General features: G+C 40.1%; 2 protein-coding genes across 5 annotated transcripts; one reads left to right on the top strand and one right to left on the bottom strand.

The window, feature by feature from the left end:
• The first annotated feature begins 1,074 nt into the window (after nucleotides 1-1,074).
• On the top strand, nucleotides 1,075-18,058 carry Papi (tudor and KH domain containing protein papi). Of its 4 annotated transcripts, none has more exons than XM_076898558.1 (11): nucleotides 1,075-1,196; nucleotides 1,369-1,514; nucleotides 1,594-2,002; nucleotides 2,083-2,295; nucleotides 2,367-2,530; nucleotides 2,629-2,849; nucleotides 11,232-11,412; nucleotides 11,618-11,920; nucleotides 12,424-12,668; nucleotides 14,711-14,868; nucleotides 17,754-18,058. In XM_076898558.1, the coding sequence occupies exons 2-11, from the start codon at nucleotides 1,419-1,421 to the stop codon at nucleotides 17,918-17,920; spliced, it is 2,157 nt and encodes a 718-aa protein (XP_076754673.1). In that variant the 5' UTR covers nucleotides 1,075-1,196; nucleotides 1,369-1,418; the 3' UTR covers nucleotides 17,921-18,058. The 4 variants fall into 4 exon arrangements, with proteins under 4 accessions (XP_076754673.1, XP_076754676.1, XP_076754675.1 ...); XM_076898559.1 differs by lacking the exon at nucleotides 1,075-1,196 and adding an exon at nucleotides 1,288-1,306; XM_076898561.1 differs by lacking the exons at nucleotides 1,075-1,196; nucleotides 14,711-14,868 and having other exon boundaries at nucleotides 1,207-1,514; nucleotides 17,754-17,895.
• LOC143425616 (TD and POZ domain-containing protein 2) lies at nucleotides 2,915-5,177 on the bottom strand. Its single transcript, XM_076898562.1, has 5 exons — nucleotides 4,955-5,177; nucleotides 4,408-4,706; nucleotides 4,065-4,319; nucleotides 3,455-3,602; nucleotides 2,915-3,386 (listed from the first exon to the last, which is right to left on the bottom strand). The coding sequence occupies exons 1-5, from the start codon at nucleotides 5,130-5,132 to the stop codon at nucleotides 3,121-3,123; spliced, it is 1,146 nt and encodes a 381-aa protein (XP_076754677.1). The 5' UTR covers nucleotides 5,133-5,177; the 3' UTR covers nucleotides 2,915-3,120.
• Nucleotides 18,059-27,754: the final 9,696 nt, after the last annotated feature.

Here is a 27,754-nt window from a genome sequence, read left to right as displayed (position 1 = left end):
ATTATGCGTACCTACGTCTTGTTACGTATTATGCTTATATTATATGTGGATATGGATATACAGATATTTCCATAAATTTTATAAAATATGAGTACAGTTCAGTAAGGTATATATCAAATGTGCTACAACAATATATTAAAAGTTGAATTACTTTCACTGTACATATATTGGTTTACACATCAAAAATGTATACTTATCTTATATAGTATCATATCTCTATCGAAGTGATATTGATAGATTAAACTTGTTGCAAGTGCATAGTAGCAACTTGGTACTTATAAGTACCAATATGAGAAATTATAATTTACAATGCAATACAATTTAAAAATATACCTTAACGTTTTCCTTTCTATGGTTAACGTAACAAATGGTGGTACAAAACAAAGTAATTACGTAAATAATTTGTAGTTATTTATTTAATATAAATATACCCTGACAACACACGGCAAGATGGTATGGAAACGATACTAGTACTGTATTGCTTTATATATGTACATATATGAGAATGAGAGAGACAGGAGAGAAAGGGAAGTCATGTCCTTAGACCAAGTGACGCCATCTCTCCACAAAGTGTCCAAGTTGGTAGAAAATTAGTTTCAATTTTCTTCGTATAGATGGCGCCACCAGTTTTCACTAGTTTACTGCGCTGTCGATAACGATGTGCGATAAGTTTGAGCACTTTTCGAAGAGATGGCGCCACGTGGAATAAATATATATATTTGTATTACTTTTGGTGGCAAATTGAAAATTCTCGACAGCACAAACGATTGTAATACACTTCCAATGCGACCAATCAGTTTAAAGATTGTGGTTTATAACTTCTGATGCAGATAAATAATTTTTTCACCTGTATGATGATTTCATAGATTTACTTCTAGCCATCTAATCTTGATGCCTATGTCATGTTATTCTTTGAATTGGTACCAATATAACAGACGAGAATATTAGGGTTTACAATACTATTCAATTTAAAAATATACCTTAACGTTTTCCTTTCTATGGTTAACGCAAGAAATAGTGGTACAAAATGAAGCTGTTATGAAAATAATTTGTATTTATTAATTTATTATAAACACACAGTTACCTGAAATACGTTCTAGTGCCAGTGTTGGCAATGATACAGTTTTAAAAATAAAATTGTCAATCCAAACCTAAAAATTCGTCGATATTCATAGACGAATAAAATACACCGACGGGTGTTTATTGGAAATCACTGGAAATATATATTTAAATTTTTACATCATCTTATAAGCTCCTTTGTAATTCGCGCCATAAATGACTTACACGAAACCTTCGAGGTTACAAAGTATCACTTTCATAACAACCGCAAGGCATGTTCTACGTTTAACATTGAATTGTTTAATATAGAAATAAAAAATACGAAGCAGACAACGTGTTTCCAACGCTGAAACAATAAAATGAAGTGGGTGTCACGACACTTTACATTACCAGTTTTACTTGGCTTATCTCTAACAAGTGTTGGCATTGCTGTATTATATGTATTGTACAAAAAGGTAAGGCTCTGTAAAACGTGTAAATTTGTACACTTCTTAATCGAGATACTTTACTTCAACTACTTTTTAAATTAAATAGGATGAAGAAGACAATGCATCTCGAAGAAGTAACATTGAAATTTCAAAACGGACCACCTTGGAATGCAAAGTGCCTAGGCAGTTTGTACCAGTTATTATTGGAAGGAATGGTTCAATGATAAAAGATATACAGAATAAAACAGGAACACAAATACATTTTAAACAGGATAACATCGAATCTCTAGATCGTATTTGTATCATTTGTGGAAATTATGAGAGTGCACAGTTAGCAGAAGAAATGATAAAATCTTTAATTCAGAACCAGCCTATAATTGAAACATATGAAATGTACGTACCACAAAAAGCATGTGGAAGGATAATAGGAAGAGGCGGTGAAACAATACAACAGATTCAAACGATATCAAGTGCAAAAGTAACCGTTGAAAGTGGTTATGTACCTTATGATCCAAGTATGTATATTTTTCATGTACATTATCATGCCTCATATTTTCTATCTTAAATCTTAATAACTGCTGCTAGTGTTTTACAGATGCGGAAAGGAAAATCATTATAAAAGGTACGGCTGAACAAATTGCTGCAGCTTTGTCACAAATTGAAGAGAAAGTTCGCGAAGAGAAGAATGCACGAACACAATTAGAAGCTTCTTCTGCTTCAAGACTTCCAAGGGGCAAATTGTCTCCTCGCAATACTAAGGTCAATGCATCTGAACAAGTTCAAACAAGTGAATCTTTACCACTACAAGGTATATAAAACAGAAATAACATTTTTATTATATGAATATTTTATATATTTCTAAATTATTTTTATTCTCAGTTTCTGATGGACTAATGGAAATATATGTATCTGCAATGGAAAATCCTAGTCAATTCTGGGTTCAAGTTGTTGGTCCTGGAACTACAGCTCTTGATAAATTAGTATCAGAGATGACTGCGTATTACAATGATGAACAAAATCATGAATTGCATATGTTAAGAAATGTAAATATTTCACTATCTTTTATATTTATCCTACTATATTACTTTTATTACGCAACTTGTCGATCATCATTGAGTTATATTTTTTTATTTCATTTTAGATAACATTGGGCCAAATAGTCGCCGCAAAATTTAGTTTTGATGAACAATGGTACAGAGCAGAAGTTATTTCCACACCTGAATATGGCCAATGCGATGTTTACTTTGTGGACTACGGAGACCACGAAACAGTCCAACTCGATTCTATATTGGAGCTTCGTACGGATTTTCTCAGCTTAAGATTGCAAGCGATCGAGTGTTCGTTAGCCAACATTAAACCGCGGTAAGTCAATTTCTAGATAAATTAATTAAATACAAAAATGAATAGTAAAGTATACTGAAGTATACTGAAATTTATAAAAATATTATTTATTAAAATTAATCCCGGGAATTGTACATTTTTAATGAGGCTCTATAAGTACTTAGAGTTTCTATAAAATCACTGTCATAAATGATGAATATTTCTATTTTTTTTTTTTAAATACGATACCATTGACAATGATTTATAAGAATTTAAAATTAATTATTAATGTATACATATGTGAAAAGAAACGTCAATTGCTTAATTCACTATCGTCCATATTACTCGATCTCGAACTGCCAATACCATCACAAACTTCATTGAACAAATCTGGATTTACTTGCTCCATCATTTTCCATGCTAAACTTTTGTTGAGCACTGTTATATTTTCCTCACAATATGCTAAACTTGCCCTTTTAAGGGCATAGCATCCAAATTCATCCGCAACTAAGAGTCTGCTTGCTATAGTTTCTGGAGTTATCGTTTCAATGAGATTTCTTTCACAAAGCTCCTTTAATCCTAAAATATAATTACCAACGGTTTCGTTTATCGAGATTACTACACACCAAAGACTTTTACTACTGTACCTGGTAGACAGAAACGATCAGCCAAAGACAGAAGTTGCGGCGCGAAATGATCCAAGTTATCAACGTGATCACTGTATATGTATCGCAACAATTCCTCTGTCACGTCTTTATCGAGATCCAACAATTTCAGAGAAAATGCGTAACGATTCTAAAACATTTCAAATGAAATGTTATTCAAACTCAATCATTGATAAAAATATAGTAGGAAACAATACTGAATACTTACTCGTGAGATTAGCAAACTCTATTGGTAATTATATCCCTCGTATAAAGAAAATTATCATGGCACACGAAAAATTACATACTTTCATAATTGATTGCAGAGTTATTTTAGTTAACATAAAACTTAAAAGTAATTTAAAAACTCATAACACAGCAGTTAACAAAAAACCACGCTACAAGTCTAGAAAATCATAACAGCATCAAACGAGCATAAAAGAATTATTACGTTAAAAATCAAACGTTTATAGTAAAATAAATTTAATGTTAATGTTGAAGCTGCAACAGATATTGTCAAAATCTAGATTCGTTAGATTGTTGTTTTTTAAGTTCAAAACAAGTTCATTCGAACATTCTGCAACATTGGTAGGGAGTAACGTCTGGCACGTACTTTGGACCGTCTGTTTTCTTTGTCCATCACGTTTTCTTCCTGCGGATCCCGTGCGTCCGATATTTTATCTTCTGCGGTATCCGCCTTCAAGTTTTTCCTCTCGTTAAGTTCCTTGCAGGGTGTGATCATCTCAGCTAAAACATTGCTACGAGCAGCCAAAACGCTACTGTGAACTGGAATTTCCGTGCTACCCGTTTCCCCGCAAATTAATTTAGTATCTGCGCTATATGGATGCTTCAACAATCTTGCCATGTCCTATAACACGTTCAATTATCGATATTCATTGAGACAAAGGCCTACGCAATTTCAATTACACGTATATCGTTGCTATATAAACGCTTACTTGTGATAAGCTGTGTTTCTCGCTTTCGTATTGGATTATCTGTATTTTAACCAATAGTACCACCTCTCCGTTTTTCTTTAAATGCCTGTCGACGATGGACAAGTCTCTGTAGCCCAAGGAAATTATGTCCCTGTACGATTTCAGCTCGAGTATTGTCCTGCTAACGTGACAGTACTCCCAGTATTTAACGTCCGCATTGAAAACAGCGAACTGAAATCGTATCTTCGCTTGTTCCGCTTCATCTACCGCGCAGTTCAACATGTTCAGGCACAATACCACCGGGTTTATCATTCTTTTGCCTGTTACCAAACAGCAGACCATTCTTTTCTTTAATAAAGTCGATATCGATGATTGTTCCGAATGGAGAGAAAAAAAAAGGATGAAAAAAAGCGTTGAGTCCCCAAATGGCACGATAAGGTCGAGAACAGCTCGTATTGTCCTGCGTTCGATTCGAACGCGGAGGAATTAAGTCGCGCGGAAATAGTAAAACACGAGTGAGACGATAAAAGATTGATACAAGTTCACCATTACTAATCGTTCCTCTTACCGTCAGGTTTTTTCCAGAATCTGATGGACAAATTCCACGTACTCCGCATACCGTTTACGTTTACGTCGAACGGCGGACTATCGATAGATTTCTTCTTTAGAACAGTCTTCTTGTAGTTTGGAATGGGCCATGTGTATTTAAACACAACGTCTGAGACTGTTGGTACCAGTAACTCCATTATGGGATGCTTAACGTATACTAGAATAAATCAGATACGATTAATCATTAACTGTGCATCGATCGAAGTAAATTTAGTAATTGTTTAAATTTTATTTTCACACGTTTGCGTTTCAATTTCATCAATGTCTGTCGCAAATCTTTTTCGTTTGCTCCATTTCGCGGTTCACTTTGGATCTGTCTACGGGCAATGGTAAATCTCGTGACGCGGTATAATTGCGGGTTGCACGGTCACGATAACGCCTCGTGAAAGTGCGCAAAACGCTTTGCCGATTGTTATACCTCGTGCACGGACAAAGTTTGCCGCATAAATCGGAAGTTCACCGTTGGACACGCGTGTGCACACGTTTGGCGGGCGGCCAGTTTTCGATCTTAAATTTATCTTTATTTAACGGGGGGTTCCTCGCGGCACGTGTATAATTTTTGCGAACCTTTTGTTAAAAATCTCGTGTTTTCTTCCGCGTAAACAAATTGGCAAATACTGGGAAACAAACAAAGGGGCAAACAGATTGTATAAGCTTTGAAGTTGTTGTCAATATCAATAGTATTTTTAAACTGGCTTGCTCATAGATTCTGTCGCAAAATTTTCCTTTTGACTCGTAACACCAATTGTTATTAAAATCTCAGCGTAGACATTATTTGGAATTGTTTATTAAAGGGTTTAATTGGTGTTGAAAAGAACGAGAAACAAATTTCTAGCACTTTACAATTTAACGAGACACGGAAGTTTAATTGGTTTTCCATTGAGTAGTTCTGATTGCGATTAATCAAGTTAAATTCAAGATTGTACGAGTCCACGAACGAAATTGAATGTTAATTCAGGCTATCGAAATAGCAATTGTGCAAATGGGATCAATAAGGACGCAAGACGATTTCGATGCGATTGCAATTACTGCTACAATTGATTGAATATCAATTATAGAAGTTCGTGTCTGTTGGCGGTACTATTTCTGTACGGTATTACCGCGATTTTAATTGAAAACGCAAAGATAGAACGATTAAAGCCACCGTATTGACCTGCATTCCATTTATTTCATTTGCTGATTTTTATTGCATTCAGCTTTGAACTCATCCATGTGGAAAAAGCCCTATTGAATAGTTTGACGTAATAGAAATATCGACTTCATTTCCTCTTTTTCAGAAGTAAAACAAGGGATAGAAAAATCGTGACATCAAGAGGCAATTAGTAAAAGAGATGTACAGGATAAATCCACGGACTTGAGAAATAGCCCAGATCCTCTAAAATTCGAATTTTCCGAATAATTCCCAGTTTCGAAGTTTCCCCGGATTTCTAAAGTTCCAACACGCGAACCGTTGCAATGTCGTTCCAGCTGTTCTTCGTGGGCGTCCATGGATGTCGAATGGAAGTTGCTAGGCGGGAGAAAAATCGAAGCATCTTCGCAATGCCCCGAATGATCAGAATGGGGATAGATTCCGGTGCACGGGTAGCAGTCGAATGCGAATTTAATCAATCTGACTGAATACCGTGGCTTGCATCGCGTGCCTAGAAACAGCTAATCACCGGCGCAACCTCGAAGTAATGCACACACGATGGTTTTCGAGTTGGAGTTACCGCGGTGCCCAACGGTCTTCGGTTACACGCGACACGACGGCTTTCGAGGGCGAAACCGATGAGTACCTCGTTGCCAAAAACCCGCAGACCACTCCGGAATGCTTTCTATTTCGATTCTCCCTGATACGACAGCTTTCGAATCATAGCTTTCATCGGTGAAACGAATCATTTTATAATTACTCGAGATTTCGAGGTTCCTTGCTTGTTTCTATATTCTATGACAGTTATTTGGACAGTATTCCTCGCATTATTGGTTGAATCCAATGAAAAGAACGAGTACGAGTTTATAATTTTGGCAAAATGCTCGACAGATGTGTGATTCATGAGTAATTTTATAAACAATGTTACGTTCACACAAATGATTTGTAGAGAGGGTGAGAATGATTTATATTTATTCCTAGCTAAATTCGACTGATCTCGGATCCACGTGTGAAGCTTCTACGCAATTCAAATCGATCATCATTTCTCATTTCTCGAAGTTATCCCGTTAAAATGTTTTTATCTTTTATTTTGATCGAAATAATCATTCATAATTTTTGCATAGGAATGTATGAAATCTTCCTGTTGTTTCGCCCAAGGAAAACATTCTTCTTTTTCCATACTACTTCGTTTGCATCTTCAGCAACAGGATCCTTGCTTTCTTTTTCTTCGCAATACAAGAACCAGTCTTTAATCTCTCATACACTTATCGATGTCTCTGTAAATGCCTCTAACGTATGCATATCTTCCAATGCAGCGTCGGTTTCTTCTCCTCCCTTTTCCCCTCCACCCGATCGTCTGTCGCTAATTAATTTATTTCCTGCAAGCCGCACCCATTTGTCTCTCATTTGCGCATGTTTTATTTCCAGCCAGAATGTCGATATAATCGTGTATATCACAATCAGCATAGGACTCTGCTGATCCACAACAACAGAAGAATGTCCTCAACATTTTATACCGAAAAGACAATTTGACCTTAATGATTATGATATTCATAGGTTATCTTGTGGACGTCGAGTTCTTAGAGAGAAACGCAATTTCAATATTCTCATCGTCCAATCTATCCTCGAGTAGAGATATCTAAGTTTCCAATCTGGATGAACAAATGTACTTTCTCCTCGCATCCCTGCGAGTTGATACTCTCTGACTGTCGGTTTAAAATGGTTATCCAGCCAGCCAACGTACTTTTCTCCACAGAACCACCCCGTTGCGCTTTGTAAACCACCGGCAGGCATTCGTAGCAGTGCTTTAACGCGACCCTTCGAATTCACGCATTAAAAATACTGGGGAAGTTTGTGCGCTCCTCTCGCGTTCGCAGAAAATGCTAACGCGACGCGATCTTTCATCGCGCTACCCTCAAAGGCATCCTTTCACACAGGATGAACCGAAGCTTCGTTAGGGAGAGCCTTTCGCAGGATACTCGCCTCATTCAAGCTGTAAACGTTTTCTAGGTCGATTTCCTCCTGCTTCACGCGTTTTAATAGCAGCTTTCGAATTCCTCCAGCGCGACCGGGTCTTCGTCTTCGCTTCCGGTGATGGCGTTCGAGGAACGCGCGTCGTGGCAGCGATGGGGATGTCTCGCGTTCAACTAATTAGCCTTTTACCAGAACATCGTGTCACTTATGGTATTATTCATTTCTCGTTGCTCCAAGAACCACGAGTTCAGAGAACACCGGTTTCTTCAGTTTCTTCTGTTGCACGATGGACGGTTTTGTCCTTGGTTGCTCTTAGAATTTAACTCTGTTCTTCTTAATATGATAAATAGTAGAAACAGTGACGTCCAACGATCGAACAGAATTTTTGCGTTGCGTTTTTGGACTGCGCTTGAAATTCACAGGATTTAAATGCTAATCCAAATGGTTGAACTAAAGTGATTGAATTGAATAATTGAAATTTTGAAAGGAATGAAGATATCCTCTTAAAGAGGGGCTTGGAATACTGGAGCGAACTTGGTGCTTGGTTAAATTAGACTTGGCGTTTACCCGGTTAAATTTTAACGATACATCCCCTCCATTCGGTATCTGGAGCACAGTCTGCAGAACCTGAACTCGTTGACAATGACAATGAACTGGGAACGAGTGAAATGGTACTCTGAAGGTGTACTGAACGAATTACTATGAATCATGCATCGACGAGCATTTAATTTCTATGATTATTTCCACTTTATTTTCACGAAAATAGTAAAAACGCATTAGTGAAGCTCTCTTGGCCAGAACGAGGTCAAACACGATCTCAAAAATTCACGTATACCATCCACCTTTGAATCTCGACGAGTTTTTAAGATTTGAAATGACGATCCGTGGTGTCTCAAATACGCCCAAGAAGAGATATTTGTAGCAATTAGAGTTGCAACGAAACCACCTGGCAATTTAAGGTAAAATTAACTAAGTAACCACGTTCAATGGTCCTTAAATCGAAGAAACCGACAACCTCGAAGACTATTCGCATTACGTACACGACGAGTCTATAAAAAGCGTAATCATTACGTCTTCATTTCATAATACACTTCACTTCCGTATACTTTTTGCAACCAGGTCTATATAATGCCACCAATCTAAATGCAATTACCGTGCGAGACTTATCTCCTATAGTAATTACGTAATTAATATCCGACTAATTGCTAATTAGTCGTAATAATATATTCGTTCTAATAATATAATACATTACGTAATAATTTCTCTGAATGAACGGTGTGACCTAAATCACGCGTCGCAACAGAAACGTATTGTTGAACGGGGACACCTCCGATGGTGCTGTTCAGCTCTCACGGATAACGCATATTAAATATTCACGGCGCGAGGTCAGCTTTAAAATTCACTGGCTAGAAAACACGCCCGTAGCTTCCCTTAGCGGCTGGCTGAAAGCAAACGGGGCAACGTTTTCTCTTCCAACACTGAAACTGCCACTTGACACTGTTACACGCGCTTAGAAAACCGACGAGCGGCGCGCGGAAGCGTGCAGAGCCGCGAAATAAATGCGCACTTGCTTAAAGTATAACTCACGCGTCTATTATGATGTCCGTTAATGCATATCGGGCATAAAGGGTGTCGAGCGCGCAACAGTTCCCCGGCGAGAACAGCCAGAAATCGAGGGACGAGTTTCACTTTGCACCCTGCACTCGCGACTTCACATACGACACGTTCCACTGATTCCCATTGTCCTCGGAATACTCACTGTAAATGCAATTTTGACGCCCGCGATCGTCTCTATCTGTTGTCAATTTTATGTGGTAGAAGAAAAAAAGCGAGGATGTCTGAAGCGTTTCGTGAATACGAGTTAATTCCACATCGCTTCAAGTACCGAAACGATCTTAGCTTAAGCAAAATGAAGACGATCGATTCTTGTTGCTGGTTTGTTTACGTTGCCCGAGGATATTGTTCAGCGCGAAGATCGTGATACGACTGAGACCCTCTGACCATTACCGGGGGTCTATGTTCATCGTCCACTTCATCTTCTCGCACGTGTATATACACTTGTGCTCCGCCGTTTATAAATGGAACAAGAAACCGCTTAAGCCCCGGTAAATGGGGGTGCTTCACGCACACGGTCTTTGTTTCGCGTGCTGCCGATATCTCTATCGCCCCTCTCGAATTCGGGTTGGATCCTGGACACGGAACAAGGTTAATGGTAATTGCATAAAGTATCGTAGTTACGCGAAAGTTGCTTATAATTGGGGTGGAAGCGAAACGGTCGAGAGGGGTACTAGTAAAAAGAAAAAAAAGAGTGTTCTAACCGCACTGACGTGAAATATTATTTTTAGGCGGCTCGAAATAAATTTTAATTAGCGGCGAGAGAAGTCGAATGTCATCGATTCGATGACTGTTCCGTCTAAGCTCGACGATCTTACATTCTTTACTTTCGTCTGACCGAGTCGCGCGTTGCTTTTTCAGGATAAAAATTCGCAAGCTGTTGATCTTAAACGACAAAATGTAAATCAGGGACGTATTGTCTAGACGCGTAGGTAATGTAACAACAGCAGAGTGAACGATGCGCATTCAAACGCAAATATTTGCATGCTGTTTGTGTCCAATCTGGCTTCCTCGCTTGGTTACACTGCACGCATAAAATTAGTGCGAGGAAAATTACCGAATCGTCGAATACTGAAAACAGGAATTCTACGAGACGGAATTGTGTAGATGCATTTATAGAATTCTCTCGTACTCGCGCATCGAGCGCAAAAAAAAAAAAAATATACAAAGCGAATAAATTCTCGTTGATCGCGTATATATATATAACGCGTTACGTTGCACTTATTGTAATACTAGTATGCTAATCGTATGCAGACGAATTCACGATCCCCCTTTGCTGCCAATTCGCTGACGTATTTATTATGCCATGCTCCGCGTAACTTCGCAATTCTTAGACGTGCAATTGCCAACGTTGCTTCGGGAATTATTTCGTCCAATCTGTAACTCGATGAATATTAAATAATTTTGGAACGTAACCCGGAACAAGATAGAATCGAATCGCACGTTAAGTGCCAGACGAACGTATCTGCGATTATTAATTATACGTAAACAATTTTGTTTCTGTCCGCGTGTGATTCAGGGAAAACGAATGGAGCAGCGAAGCTTGCGAGAAGTTCTCGGAGCTGACTTGGTTGGCCCAATGGAAAGTCCTCGTGGCCAAAGTTCGAGGGTATAAAGAACGAGCACTCAGCTATGGAAGATCCCGACGCGAAGGCTCGCCGATTCCTTGCGTCGATCTTTACGATAAGACCGAGGACAAGGTACTTTACTGCAAGCGTTTGCTAATAATCAACGAAACGATCGATTCGTAAAAATTGTGCGCGTTTATAAAAGTATGTAAATTGGAATAATCAAAATTCTGAGACTCTAGAATTTATGAAATTATTGAGAAGATTGGAATTGAAATTTGTTACGAGTTTATCTTATAAATTGATAACTTGCGCTATTTTGTTCTACTTCACGCAGGACATCAATATCGGTCAGGAGCTGATAAACGAAGGCTTCGCTGAGCCAGAAGAGACTCTATCGTCAGCAGCCTCCTCGACATTGTCGCTATCCACGCGCAGTCACGAGATCACGACTATTTCAAGTCCCGCCTCTACTTCGCCGTTGGCGAAACGAGCTTTCAGCCCTGAAACCTCTGCAAACGTATCGCGTAAAGCGGATTCGAACATCGACACGGCAAACACGTCGGTCATAGATCTCGAAGCGTCCAGCGACGCGTCAATGCGTTTACAAGCCGAAGAAATCAATCTGGTGACGCCACAGGTGAGTGCGTTCACATTTAATCCTCTAAAATTATAACTTGTCACACATCTCGTACTATAGAACATACTTTCTACTTCTTGCTAATAATAAATTTGAATACAGGTGCGTCTAATTCAGCAGATCTTTAAGTAAAGGTGTACACAAGTGTTCTACTCGATATTAATTATTAACTATCAATTATTTCATTTTATATGAATTTCCTAAACGTGATATCAGAGCATACAACTGGTATTTAACAGTAATTTTCATAGAGTCGAATAGTTTGGCTCCTGTACGAGCGACCTAAATAGGAAAAAAAAATTCGACGGAACACTTCGAAGTTTCCAGTTTGCGCGGCAGTAATGAGTGTCGTTCCCTGAAGCAGAAAACGGGATCGAGCGTAGAGAGTTGGAGTTTTCCCATTTTCTTCGCCCGTGGTTAACACGAGAAACACGGCTGGCTGCGGTTAACCGTTGAATCCTCACGACACATCGTTAGCAACGCCTGTATCGATTTCTTTCCAGAAACCCAGTGGTCGGATCGAGGAGGTCGATCTGGTGACGCCAGTCAAGGAGGAGAGCAGCCGTTTCATCGAGACCGAGAGGAAAGCGCAACGCGAGGACGGCGGCGGCGATTATCTGCGAAACGGAGATAGGAATCAATACGGGAAATCCCGGAATTCTCAGCTGAAAGTCGACAGATCCTCGCGGATCGCGCCGGCTGGCTACGAGAGCGATCTTTCGGATGATTCGGACGAGCTGGAGCTGGGGTAAATCGAACGAACCAGCCATACTTTTTCCCATCAAGTTTTACGCTTCTCTACCCTTTCTTTAGCCTCGTAGACATCTCTGATAGGATATAAGTTTTTGAACAGCTGCAACGAACATTGGTTCATCTCGATAAAAAAAAAGAACAGGAACAACGTAGAATAGGCGTAGACAACGATTTTTAACCCCTTTCGCCTGTGCGCTTCTTTTTGGAATTCCGTTGGCAATGTTTTGTTTCATTCGAGAAAGATACGCTTCTTATCCTGTTACCGATGCATTCTTCGAATACCTCAGTACTTTTACAGAGAACTGCGAAAGAGGAATTTTTGCTAAGTAGAGTGGTAACAGTTTTTATATGTATCAAGGAGATCGAATCTGAGAGGAAAGCTTGCGGGGATGCTTTTGAAAATAGTCGAAGAATCTCGTTGTTGTTAAACAAATCGTAGAAGTAGTTATATTTTATTGCTATTATTATTATTATTATTATTATTGTTGTTAAGGCAAAAAGATTAAGTTAAACTTCTTGCAAAGTATTGTCTCTGCCATTTTGATTGTACTATTTTTGCTGAACTATTTAATTTGCGAACGATACTTTAACTATTTTATTAATTACACTTTTATTGCGTCGTGCCTGCCATACGGAGCACCATGTCTTGTACGTTTTATATATCGACTTTGCCATATTGATTAATCAAAATCCGCCCGATTGAAATAGAATTGTTTTCACACGCTTTGGAGAAAAACGTATGCGATATGGGAAGAATGATAAGGGCTTTAAGATGACAGAGACTAGGCAGTATAATAGCAGTTGTTACATGAAGCACGATAAGGGAAAGAGAGACACCCTTTCTCACTCTTCTTCCAAATAGTCACGTAGCGCTACTCTTTCAATCATGCATCGTTTCTTTCATGCTATATTTAAAGTATGCTCAAGATTAAGGAACCGTGTGCCTTAAACTGCTTCGTGCATAGTTAGTTTCACCGAAATCTATACGTACATAATACCTAGTACATAAGAAACGAACATAAGTATTAGAAGATGTATAAAGATTACGGAAAGCCACGTAGATCGTTCTATTTTTATAAAATAATCGGTGAATTAGTTAAGATCGCTCTCGTATTAGATTAATGGGAAATGAATAAATAAATGTTAGAATATCAAATATTATTTTTTGTTAAGACATACAAAACGTACTTTATTTATTTTATTTTTGCAGTCTGAAAAATTGTGCTCCAAATGCACGAACGTAAAGATGTACTACGGTGTTCTATACACGAATAATTAAAAATCGTTGGCTGTTCCTCGAACGATACGATAATCTTGAACGTGCTTCAATTCAACCATTTATTTCCCATCAACCTAATAACAGTTGTCAAACGCGACACGATTCGTTACTTAATAGTGGGAACGACCGATTCTATTGTACCTTAAAATGTTAAAGCCATTGTTGCTTCTTTAGTTTTATCCTATTGTTTTCCAATCTCTGTTCCATATAACGTCTCGAATGCTTCCATTAGACGCGTCCAGCGTTAGGCCTGACGGTACAAAGGATCTGAAAATGTTCGCAGAAGCTGCTCGTTTCATTCGATAGTAGCGCGTGTCGAACACGCGTAAAACGTTTATTCAGCTCTGGCGCCTGTTCAAAGCAGGACCGTGATATTACGAGGGACATGATTGATCCGAACCGAAACTGTACACGAACAGACGCGAAGTAAGATTATTGCGAATAAAATGATCGTTCAACGAGCTATTAATTAACTAGCTACTTTTTTCTGTTTTAAGTCCTCTCGTATGGAACCCTGAGACTCGACCAATCTCTGGAGGTGGACAAATACCGATAGTCGTGACCCATAGATCGATTAACAAAAGAAGAAAGTAGAAGGGGGAAAAGGAGAAGTGTCGATACGCTATCCGTATTTCTCCACCTTTGGTTTTTAGTCGCCGGCAATTAGCCGGCAGTGCGTAACGGGCCTAAACAGTCGTTTCCTTTCACTTTATCCATCGCGCCCGCTGCTTTCTCGGATTACGGCACCGTGATACAAGAGCGGCGATTTTTCGGAGCTTCTTATCCACGGGTAAAAGTCGGAACCGTGCGGACGACCGCAAAAAACAGGGGACAAAGCCTTCGGCGAACAGCGGCGGCAGCAGCGACGGCCACAGGACGAGGAAAGTACGATATCGGAAGTTGCTGCGCTGGAACAGTGAGTAGAGAACTTGCTCATCCGATACAGCCCCGAGAAACCGTATCCGCTTTTACGGAGCGTCCGTTGTAGCTGCTCGGTTAGAAATCTGACCGAGCAATCTCGCGATTAATCCTCGAACACGAACGTTCATCGTCGATATGAGCGAGCATAGAATACTAGCCGCAGAACTGTTACTAAGATTCTTTCGCACGAGCTTTATATCTTATTTAATCACTAGATCTTTATCGATAGAAGTAGTACTCTAACAATGCCAACCTTGGCTTCCAGTGAAATGCTCTCTGAGAGGCTTGACAATTTCGTAAAATTAACGCGAAATGAAAAAGAGGAAACAGTTCTCCGAAAAAAATGTTCGCGACTCGCGAGCAGCAGAATTTGGCAAGAATGGGGTAAACTGCGGGCAAAGAAGTGCCGGGAGTGATCGCCGTCCCCTGGAAACCGGGCTGGGGCTCGGCGATCGGGAAAAACGAGAAAGCTGCGGCCAAGCGAAACCGTATAAAACGTCGCGAACCCAGCGTTCTCTGAACAGTGCGACGAATATCTAAACAGCCGGCGTGACAACCAGAGCTAGCCCAAGGATGAATCATTTGGTAAATTTGTCATTCTTCCGGTCCCTAAACGCGTTACCTCCGGTAGCTTTTCACGTTTACACGAATTTTTCTGTAAATCATTGGAAAAACGATAATACAAATCGATTCGAATCTCTGGGAAAACGAAACAGTGTTATCAAGTAGCGTCTGTTTTTCAATGAAAATTTCTCGCTACGAAGCTATCTATACTAACACTTATAAATTTCGATATTTAAGATGTTACACGGAAGATATTTCAAGCGACCTACTTGCATTGGCTATTTTAGAGTCGGTTTACGTTACAATGGGAGCTGCAAAGTGATTGATATTATCCGAAACTAAAGTTCACCCTTTTGGAAAGGGGTTGGGGACGTTTCGCTAAGAATATAACTGATCTTGATCGCGTCGGTGGTAGCGGCAAGTCCCGTAGACTGTCAGGTGTGCAATAAAAGTGGATGCTACGTTCGAGAGCCTTGGAGACCTTTGCTATAAGCAGAATCAGGTCAAAGGCGATCGGACGTTTCGTATTTCTCGTTTCTCGACAGATAGTACTCACTGTTGCTCGTCAACGTTACTTTACGTTTGAGCTATTCGTATAAATCGGGTCTACTTTTGGTCGCTTTACGGTAGGTCACGTCCGTATCATAAACCTAGCCACCGTCCCAATCGACGTGGCTGTCGTACGTGTGGACCCTGAGACCTCTAACTCCTTTCCTTTCGTCTACAATTTACGAGTTGTAGAGAAAGAAAATTTCCTATGTACCTTGATACGTACCTTCACACTCGTAAATTTGAGCATCGTCACTTCGGACCATTTCGATACGTTCGTTTGTTTCCTTCTTCAATTTCGTACAATGATCGGTCTGGCAGAACGTATAAATCATCCGGCTGATGCTTTTGCAACAGTAGGTCGCGGTCTAATTGGTCCCCATTAGCTCAACTGCTAATCGCCGGATGAAGTTGTTCGACATTGATGATATCGTGCTCTTAAATTGCGAATACGAGTTAATTGCTCGGTCACGAAATAACTAATAACCAGCGGGACGTGTACGATCGATTATAATGATTGATGGGACGTTTTAAAGACGTCTGGCAAATTAATTAAACCGTTTATTGCCTTTCATCGATTTTGACGGACTTAAACGAGCCATTTCCTCTTTTTGGAAATTGTATAAGTCCGTTAGTAATACAGAATAGCCGAAGAAAAGAATAGATTGCTTTTAAATGCAACGAAATGAGAAGATTTTGTTTCAACCGAATTATTATTACATCGGAAAATTGTAAATTGGCTCAAAATATGCTGGATGACGTTTAAAAGGGATGAGCTGCGAAAAATTGAAAGTTATTCTTTTATTTGGAAAACGAGAACAAGAAAAAAATATAGTGATAATTAACGTCGCAATTAAAATTCTGTTTTCCATCCAGGGCGTACTAACATTGATTGTCGAGATTGTCTCTTTTTTTTTTAATTTTCCTCAGACCGTGCAGCAAGAAAGTAGTAGTACAGTTAATTGGAGTCTTCCCGTTGAGTTTGCCCAAGGGGTGGCTTTTTCCGTAATTACGTTTCATTACCTTGACCTTTCTTCACGTATCCCTTCGGCTCGGATATTAAATAATCATGCGTTCGTGTCTCGAAGAACCTTGTCGAAATTCGTGCCATTGATCGGAATTCAATTGTTCCCAAAATTGATTTAATTTTTCACCGGAGTCATGTCGCGCAAAGTAACGAGAGAATAATCAGAATGTTAGAAGAGTTAACGTTCGACGACTGGATATTCGATCGATCACTCTTACCGTTTCCTCCTGATTTTTGGTACCGTTCTAAAGACAAGGATTTAACAGTTAAACGCTCTTGAACTGGAGCTACCTACTGGTCTCTAAAATCGCTTGATTAAGAGATTATTTTAGTCTCAAAAGGACTCCCTGACACGCTGAAAATTAACGTGCCGTGAAATGTATGGTCAACAGCACACCGTTCAATCTGTTTTAACGAAAATTAGAAGTTGGTCGCTGAAAGACCGCAGAACAATTTCGCTCGAGGACGAAACATAATAATAATCAAAATTCTCCACCAGAGATTTTTCTACTCCCAATTAGTCACGTGAAAGGGGGCAATTTAACTTCGTCATTAAAATTTAAACAAGCTCCAAATTAGACGGGATCGATGCCAACCGCGAACGATCTACAACAAAATTGCTTAACTGCTACGAATTGGATGACAAAGTTGAAACACGAATTACCTCGATCCTCGCCCTCTTCTAAATTGAAATGGTCGCGAGTAAACCTTCATCGTCGCTCGTTCTGCGCTTCTTCCAGAAGGTAACATTGCTTCTTTTATGCGGCATCTACGGTGCTTTGGCCGGACGCCGTTACATCGCCATTCCCGTGGACGGGTTCGACGTGATCGAGCTGAGTCCGGTGCTACCAGCCACGGCCAGGATCACCCGGCAAACCGAGGCTTACGCGCCAGTACCAGCTCCTAGTGCACCTCGGGAGGAGCTCAAGAATCCACGATCGGAACGGTCTACCCACGTCCTGGATTACGTGGATTTCGGTGGACAAACAGGCTCGAACGGAGCCTTCAGCTGGTTCGCCGATTATCCCGCGCACCACTGACGATCCAGAAGATCTTTTCGTTTGGTACGCACTACGGATCCTGCTGACCAGCGTTTCACGACCAGCAAATTTCGATTCTCTTGGAAACATCGAAGAATTTTCTTTTATTTCGAATTCTTCTCAGTGATTGTATCATTACACGAACGGTTGTCAGCAAGGATTATTATCATAAGATTGTTAACCAGTTCGTTGTTACGTTATAAGTTGATATTGTTAGATAGCTTCGAGGAAGCATAATTTTTACGACTGATTTATATTCGAATCAGAATTGGAGTTTTTAAAAAAGAGCAAGAGCTTCGATTGTTCGATCTACGACAAATTATCGTAAATGTTAACGTTTCAGTTTATTTATGCGTCATGTAACGAGACAAATGGCTGATACGGCTTTTGCTACTGAAACGATTTGAATAAAATATGAGACTGGTTCGTTAGCGAGGTTTCGATGCGACCTCTTCGTCTTTATCGATTATTCTTAAACCGATAATATAGACACACTTGAAATATATTGTATGCTCCAATATGTAACGAAGCGATACGTGTTTACAATTAATCACCATTGCAATAAAACTCGCGTGTTTAATTATTCGAAGGCTCCTTCAACAGTGAATAGTTAAACGTGATTGAAAAAGTTCCAAGGAAAGGCTATCGGATGAAATAAAATAAAAAGGTGAGTATATTTAAAACACAGTGGCAGGCAAACATTTCCAGCCAAATCCATTAGCATAAAACTGTTTGAAAATACCACTTCGTGCAATTTTTATTGCCGTGCGTGCTTCGTACCCGGTGAATCTTTCAGTTTCCGGTTGCAAGACGAGGAATCGAATCCTATCTGGCTGGGAATCTCTGTGCACCTCTGCAACGTTTAACCGCCGTCCATTTAGAGTAATAATAGTTTTATTTTTCCGGTACACGATCATACCCATCGTTACAATACAATAAATAGCGAGAGAACGACAGCGCGTGTCTTTGCGTCTCTTTTCACGTCGATAACCATAGTTATTTTCTTCATTTTCCCATTTTTTTTGTCTCTCTCTTCTTTAGGTACAACGATAACAATCTCTCGTCGAGGCGAGCATCATTCCTATTCCAAGGCGGAATTCAATTTAACGAGCCGGGCGATTTTCACGAATCACGAGTCTCCTTAAGTACCTATACATATAATATTATTACCACGGGCATCTCGCGTCGGGGGCAAACGGTGAGAAACGATAGGATCGATCGAATCGTTCGTTATTATCCTCGTCACGCTCCTCCTCTCCTCGATCTCGTTCGGTTTCGCCTCGTTCTTTTCACGCTCGCCGAGAATTTCGCGAGGTCCCGCCTGAAACCTGAACGAGCACGCGACCGACGATCGACGGGCCTATCTTCTTTTACAGAGACGCGGCAATTGAGCCATTCTTCTCTTCTTTACGCGCAGTGACACTGGCGCGTTATCCTATAGACAACTTGACCAAATCGAGAGCCAAACAAAAGGGGCAGCAACGCGAATCAAGATTCAAATTCTACGTTCTCTTAAAGATAAAAATTTCAAACTCAAACTTTACGATTAAGATCCCCAAAATTCTATTTTGCCTAAGGCCTCGACTAGTTACAAGTTTGGTTTCTTTCTTTTAGATTTCTCGAATATTTTACAAGGATTTGGAAAAATGTTACTTGACTTGGACTGTTTTTGAGGAATTATCCTTCTTCTCCTCAAATTGGAATTACGTCGATCGTTTCGAAAATGGCTCAATTGCGTGTAGATCGCGAAGAAATTGTTCTCCATTCTTGGAGAACGTTTCAGGAACTTGGTAGCACCGCGGAGTGAAAATGAGTACAGCAACAATGAGAATCTTTCGGGATTATTTAAACGTTGCCACGAGGATATTGATTAGAAACAATTTATATCTAAGTATTTGGTATTGTTGTACCATTCGATATAAAGATGTAACATCTCACAACTGTTAAACGTTTGTATACACGCACATTAAACTTTGAAGCGTCAAAAACGAATTAATCCATTCGAACGATCAAAAAACCTTCCCTCTTTCTCGCGTAAATTCTAAACATTTGCATTGGAAACAACATTAGGAAACGCCACTGATCGAAAATTGTGCTAATCAACGAACAACATTTACCATTTATACTTTGTTGATCGATTCATCGAATATTCTTGTCTCGAAATACTTCTCTGTGCCAATGTATTCCCCACACTGATTATACCACTCGCATAATCGTATCTAAGGATGCGAGCGATAAAGTTATCCTTCGTACGATAGCGTGAACGAGGATAATAAATATTTCATCGAGTCCAAGCGCACCATTCTCATCTCCATTCGCTATCTATCTAACGACACATCAAAATACTTAAACGTAAACATAATTATCATAATTAAATACCGATCAACGTTGCTCTCTCCTCTTCCCTTTCACTCTCTTTCTAGTAATATCTGCCGCGTTATACACGTTCTCTTCCTCGTGCATATTATTCAGTGTACTTAACATTTAAATTTCTATAATTCCATTCACACGGTCGAGAACAATATAGAGCCGCATTTTGTGCAAACACAAGAATATTCATATTTGGTCGGAACGTTAGACTTCCGTCGGAAATGAACGTTATTCATCGTCCTCGAGATGGCTTCGCGTCTGATACCTCGCCTCCACCATTCACCGAGGGGTTAAAACATTCCTCCCTTTCCGTTCGTAAATAACATCGTACTTAAACTTATGCGGCTTTATACAACCGAGCACCTGAATTATCGATCGCCACGAATGATTTCTCGACGATTTCTACAAAACAAACGAGGCACTACGCATTATCCATTTCCACAAAAAGCGAACGTTGTTGAGAAGTCCAAGGAAATTTGAATTTCTATGTACGGAATTAACTTGGCGAAGAATTCTTCGCAGTTTGCGTGAAACATCGAGCTCTAGAAAATTAGAAACTTCAGCTCCACGCGCAAATTAGAAATGTTAGATATTTCCTCGTAAAAGATAAGTTCGAAAGCATTTCGAATGATGCCACGTGAGAATTTGAAAAGATGAAGAGCAAATTGAAAAATCTTCCGCGATCACCTCGGGCTTTCGTTATTCTCGTTGAAAATCGTGCAGATCGTAGGTTACTTGAGACTCTCTTGCCCATCGATCGCACTTACGCTCACGCGTGCTGCTCGCGCGACTTGGAAACGAGAATAGAGAAGTATCACGAGCGTGATCGCGAACCCAACGTACCACTGAATGTACCTACGTACATGTATAATAACGAGCTTAAAGCGTACGCGGTTGGACGCGTTACTGTTGTGCTTAAATGGCATTAAATACGGCACCGTGGCACGTGTTCGTCTCGCAGTGCCGCGTAGAAGCGTACCAGGTGCGTCGTGCGAGCGGAATTTTAAAACCCGTGCCGATTCGAATGCGATTCTACGCGGGAAAACAATGGAAAACTGGAACTAGGTCTGAACTCGAGTCCTCGATCGACATCGCGCAGATATCGACGACTTTCCAGATTCGATTTGAATTCAAACTCGATTTAAATTTCGCGTCTAAATTCAACGATCGGCTGGGAATTTTTCGACGAAAGCGAAGTTCGAACGAAAACAAGAGAGGGACGTTTGAAAATCGAGCTCGTATTTGAATTCGCGTTTAACTTCAGGTTCGAAGGTTCGAATGAAATTCAATCAACTTCGCGAAAGGGTGGATTTGCGTTTGGGGCAGCGTCGAGGATGGCTTGTTTTAATCGGCTGGAAAACAGACGGGTAAGGAAAAAGGAAAGGCAGGGATGAAGGCAAGTTTCGCAGACTTTTCGATCCTTCTTTCGGGCAAAAGATATTACGTACGGATTGATGGTATCGTGTAACGTAACTAAATTTAACTGCAGTCACGCGAGTCAAATTTTGTGTTCGCAAAAGTTGTTGCCGGGACGGTGGTAGGATCGTGTGCCTCCTGGCAGGTGTTGCGAGGAAAAAGATTGAGCGGAATTAATCGCGCGGCTTTTTTACTCGGTTGATAATAAACGGTAACAATACCGATGATACGAAGCTCCGCATTATCGTGGCCATTCACAAAAGCTCACGTGTCTCAACTTTTCCCAGCCGTTTACATTCTTTTACTTAACCATTTAACTGTGGCTACTTTTAGCACAGCCATTAAGAAATATAAAATAAAAATATTCCATTACTGAAGCGATGTTTCATTTTAACAAATCTCTTTTGATTTCTTCTATTTTAGGGAGTTAAAGGGTTGATCTTTTCTAATTTTGATTAAAAATGAATTTGAAAGATTTGCCGGATTTTTCTAGATCAGAAATTAGAAAGGAATCGATATCGTATTAATCTATGTTAATTGTGGAAATTTCTATGCAAGATTTGAGTATCCTTTCTCGTTTTCTTTCTGCGAGCGATGCTGACACGACACACCTAGTACGCAAGGTTCATAGAACGTCACCCTCGATCCATACGAACGAACAACGTGATCCAGGTACAACTGTTCGCTAAGAATAGCTAGAAGCGTGAAACTGATTCAGCCTATCGTTCTAACTAACGCATAATCATCAATGGCGTTACGTGAGAATCGAGAACGACACTAGTAGAAAATTATCATCTATCGTAACCCTCGTAGAATCGTAACTCTCGATAGCTTTACAAGCTGCAACAATTTATTTCTACAGCTAAACGTAAACGTGAACGGTACGCGTAAATCCCGAAATGTGGAACGTCTAAGTCGAGCAAAGGGGAAAGGTTCGATGCCTTAATCGTCGTTAATTATTCGCGACAATGTAAATTTCATTTCCCGTTCCGGTTTTCCGTCCGATAAGAAATAAGCGAAAGGAAATCTCGAATGGGAATGAGAAAAAAGGTACATTTAAATCGAACATTTCAAAGAAACAAGCTTCGTGCACCGGCTGTGCACTCTGCACGCTACAAAAATAGATCAATTAGGACGATTCCAGTTTATTCGTGAAAGCGATCCAACTTTCGGGATTTAATAGAAAATACAGATGCAGGTACTAGACGCTATGCGTAAGAAGCAACATGTCCGCGACGATGATGTCTCCTGTCGAGCAAACGATTTTCGACCTGTTTCGCGACCCGTTTCCCTCTTCTCTTCTTCTTCTTCTTCTCTTTCTCTTCATTTCCGCCCTCGCTGTAGTAAACGCGATTCCACTCGAGTAACTCGCGTTTCCTGGGAACCGAGACGCTAATGGCAGATTACAGACGATGTTTGTCCTTCATTCTACGGCAGTTATTACCTCAAATTGTGACAATCAACAGCGCGCGGTTGCTCGAGAGTTACTCCATCGGTTCTATGAATATGCAATGAATCGGACGCCCGCTGGAACACCGTCACATACAAAAATAACTTCTCATTCTTTCAGCGTTCCACGTTAAAGCCTCGCCAGCGAACAAACAACGCGTACAAACGAAATTTTCATTTAGTTACGGCCAACGGTGATCCCACACGCACGATCCGCCGTGATCGGAAAACACTTCGGGCGTTGAAAGAAAAACGCTGTCCCTTGTGGAAAAGAAGATGGTATCGTCGCTATTTTCCTTGTGACGCGAAATAAAATAATGATTACCGTTAATGCACGTCTCGCACGAATAACATCTCGCACTTTGCAACGTCTCTTCATCTGTTTCACAGAAAATGATTTGGCATAAGCTACACCGACGCCCAATCGATCCACGTTTCACGAAACGGAACACTGCATTTCGATCTAGATTTCAATAACAAGCCATATCCTATTAACGCGAAATTCCTCTCGCAGTCTCAACCTGTTTTCTATTTCTATTCCTATCGTTAGATTCGAGTAATCGAATGTTTCATAGATTCGAACGTTCGACGGGATTCGTCGTCAATGTTCGCGCGAGTATCTTCGTTCACCCTTGCCTACCCTTCTTAGATAAAATGCTCTGTTTAACGATCTTTCATTTTCAGGATACTTCGATGCAGATTGTCTGAGATTCACAATTTTGTTCGAAATCCAGAGTTGACAATTTTTTAAGCAAAGTGAAAATTTCCTAGATTCCTCTGGAGCGTAAGAACCAAATTAAAGTCCGATCACGTTCGTCACAAACGAGCAACTAATCCAGAACACTTATCCCGATATTTGGATTCGAGAATGTTACGTGGGAACAATTGAACTAAGAAGGACAGATCGTACGCCATCCATCGGTGAATCTACGACAGCCGTGCGCCAGCAACTCTCGTTCAGACGCCACCCTTAGAGATCCCTTAAGACGAAGACGCTTGATTAAAACCCTAACAACTAGAGAACTCCGTTAGTTAGCGAGTTTATACGGTTTAAAACGGTACTGCAACGTTATCATGCCGTTTACAATGTTGCATAGAGATACAGACACGGACACAGACACGCGTTTAAATATTATGTTCCGCCACGGATGCACAGCGATTAAGAATATACACAGCTCGAATTGTACAGAGTCCCCTATAGCCTCTTAAATATTTAAAAACTCTGTTCGACGATATTGTACACATTGTATAGCCTCCGATTACAAATGCTCCTCTTTTCCTTCAATGCTTCTCTTCGTTCGTTTATTCTCTCTCTCCCTCTCTTTCTCTCTGTCTCTCTCTCTCTCCCTTTCTCTCTCTCTCTCTCTCTCTCTCTCTCTCTCTCTCTCTCTCTCTCATTTCCCTTTCTTGTATCCTTTTGTTTCTCCCCGTCCATTCTTCTCGCATCTTTGTTGAACAACGACAGAACAGAGTCGCATTTCGTTACAGTGATACACTCTTACGTTCTGCTTTCAAAATATATTACGCACAGATGTACTTATTTACTTACTTACTTACAGATGTATTACTCTAGTTCGAAGAAACATAGTGCGGTCGTAAGTTGAACCCTTACGCGACACGACACAGTTGATATGATGAACGTCCACGGATGTGTAGGCAGCATTATACATACGTGTTTCAAGAAGAATTGAAACAGAGTTACGCGAACGATATTTTACGCCATTAAAGTAAAAAGGATGGTTATTTCGCGTGAAAAAAATAAGTCGAGAATGTGCGACGAAACGTTACATCTTCTTGCGCGACAATTTATGGAACAGTACAGTGTTATTATGACCGAGTAACGTTTCTAAATTTCAAAAAAGAAAATTCTTAACTAAAATCGAACTTGATCCTATACCATGTACACCCTATAAAACTCCAACATCGATTAACTACGGAGTTACGAAATGAAATTTGCGTGCAAGGAGACATTGCCACATATTTTAGACTTATTTCTTCATTTAGAACCTTGCGTGGCATCCATTACACTTTACACGGCCTTAAATTAAGACTCGATAATTATTCTTAATCGTACTCGCGCGCTCGAGACACGTCTCGTTTGATTTTTAGATCGAGACCACGGTCGCACTATATTTCCTCCGCTGAACGAACACGCGTAGCTGGGACACGCAGTGTTTCCCCGAGTGTTTCGCACGATCGTGCTAGCACGCTGGTCCTTCGATCAGAATTCTTTCGGCTCGAGATCTTAGACGCCCGTGAATCTCTGCGACTGCCGTTTAGCGGGTACGCGTGCGTACCTACGTCTGCTCGCTGATAGCTTCAATTATCACCGCTCTGGGCGTTATCACGAGGTAACCAGTTCGCGCGGCCCGAGTCGCAACGAGGAATCGATATTGTCACTTCAATAACGCGTTCACGGTGCGCCGTGCGCGCAGAGTTGCTCGTAACAGATGTTACTAGGTCACCGAGGCAAGACAGCACACGATTCTCCATGAAAAACCTGGATCGGAAAACGTGATATAGAACGTTTATCACCCAGATGGATTTTCACTTTCGCGAAACTTTAATCGAAGTAAATACGAAACGTGGGCGTTTTCTCTCCGTTACATTAAATAGCTTGGAAACGACAGTGTAGCTCACGAAAATGGATATCGTTCTTCTATTCTCTTCTCTTCTCTGACTGGTTTCAGGGGATCGGTGTAAATGCTGTGAGAAGGCAGCTTTTTCTAAGGAAACGGTATTCTTTTTGTAGACTCACTTTACATTTTATATATATATATATATTCGCATATATATATATATATATATATATATATATATATATATATATATATATATATATATGCGAATGATATACTGTATATAAGTGTATATCGATTTTTGTATGTATATGTTAGATTTATCCCTTCAAAGAGAAAGTTTCCAACGCCTGTTAAACGTTTCCCATTTATTCTCCCGTGCAGATTAATATCATCTATTATGAGAAACTCTGAAAACGTTTAAGTATCAAACAAAATGTCGTATATAAAAAATAGAAGAATGTGCTATATCACGAGCTCTCGCAGCTCCAATCCACTGTCACGTAATGCGTTCGATTGAACCAAGCGAACGCTTAATTATCTCGTCGCCTGGGCGAAACTTGTTCGAGCCAAAGAGGAAAAGTATACGGTGACCACTCAATTTCACTCGCGAGGAAAGTTGCGAACCGCTCCGTGGAATTTTCCCCGGCGATGAAAAAACAGATTGCACGATTTCCCTTGGAATTTTAATGGCCTGCGGGGAAGTGGATGGAGTGAACGTTCGAGTACGAGAAAAAAAGAAAGACACAAGTAGCAATATAATAGAAATGATGTAGCTGCGATTTCACGGTCGCACGGTTATCGATGAAACTATTAAAAATCTTCTAAAAGTAGACAGAACGTCGTTTAAGAATCACTTGCGCGATATCGATCGGATGCAGAAAGTAGACTGCCGCGTATTATTGAACGCTTGCTACGCTCGCTACGTATCGAATTTTCCCGTAGAAAACAATTTCACCGGCTACCCTACGCCGATGTGTTTCATTCTTTTATTTTACCATCTGCCTACACGATCGTAAATGCGACAGAAAAAAATTGCAGTCGGATATAAAAAATGTTCGATATCCTTCTCCAGTATTCCTCTGCTCCCGTTCGAATCTATACAGAGTTCGGAGTGTAATAAAAAATATAAAGATATTCCTTCTCGTTCCAGCAAAAAAAGTGTTTCTTTTTTTTCATGTCTTTTTTTTTTTAAACATCTTCATGCCGAGAGCCAAACTCTGTGGTTGCAATTGAAAAATGCCTCCAGCATGTTCCCTTTGTTCCTTCTTCTCTCCAAATACAATTTTACGTTTCGAAAAAGTTACAAAAATAGTCTCGTATTTGCCTACTGTACTACGTATCTATTCTCTTCTGAATACATAAAATCCATTCTTCGGAATATATCACATGTACTGTAAAATATACATATATATATATGTGTGTATATATATATCAACGTTTAAAAAGAAGGAGAAATTGAAAAAATGATGGATTAAATGACAATAACGAATCCTTCATTGCGATTGCGATGACAAGAGATTAATACGATCCTGACTATATAAATCTACCTTGTTAAAACGCCTTCCGCTCCCCCTGTCGCTCCTTCTTTCTATCTCTTCCTCTCTCTCTCTGTCTCGATCGTTCGCAAAATTCATCATTCACAAAAGATCCATCGATACGGCATTTTGTGCATTTATCCGCCAACACGCCGCGTTTATGGCTGACAAACAAACTTAAGCGAGTTCGCGCAATGATAATAATACTGATTTACCGATTTTCAGACGGAAATCGTTCGGAAAGATGGCCAACCAGACACCTCCGAGTACCTTCCTCCATTCACGCAGATAAACGCACGCTGACATTTATCAGCACACATCGAATTCATTCGTGTTCCCAATCGAAAAT

This window comes from Xylocopa sonorina, chromosome 7, assembly GCF_050948175.1.
Source record: "Xylocopa sonorina isolate GNS202 chromosome 7, iyXylSono1_principal, whole genome shotgun sequence".
Taxonomy (NCBI): Eukaryota; Metazoa; Arthropoda; class Insecta; order Hymenoptera; family Apidae; genus Xylocopa; species Xylocopa sonorina.
The sequence above is the reverse complement of the archived record's forward strand: the minus strand, read 5'-3'. Positions and strand labels throughout refer to the sequence as shown.

What these genes read in the sequence shown, in the direction of transcription:
- Papi (XM_076898558.1), top strand. Translation starts at nt 1,419, where the DNA reads ATGAAGTGGGTGTCACGACACTTTACATTACCAGTTTTACTTGGCTTA. An exon ending in TGAATCTTTACCACTACAAG is followed by an intron (nt 2,296 to 2,366) that starts GTATATAAAACA and finishes TTTTATTCTCAG; the next exon opens with TTTCTGATGGACTAATGGAA. An exon ending in TCAATCTGGTGACGCCACAG is followed by an intron (nt 11,921 to 12,423) that starts GTGAGTGCGTTC and finishes ATTTCTTTCCAG; the next exon opens with AAACCCAGTGGTCGGATCGA.
- LOC143425616 (XM_076898562.1), bottom strand. Translation starts at nt 5,132, where the DNA reads ATGGAGTTACTGGTACCAACAGTCTCAGACGTTGTGTTTAAATACACA. An exon ending in AGAAACACAGCTTATCACAA is followed by an intron (nt 4,320 to 4,407) that starts GTAAGCGTTTAT and finishes AACGTGTTATAG; the next exon opens with GACATGGCAAGATTGTTGAA. An exon ending in AAGAAAACAGACGGTCCAAA is followed by an intron (nt 3,603 to 4,064) that starts GTACGTGCCAGA and finishes GAAATGTTTTAG; the next exon opens with AATCGTTACGCATTTTCTCT.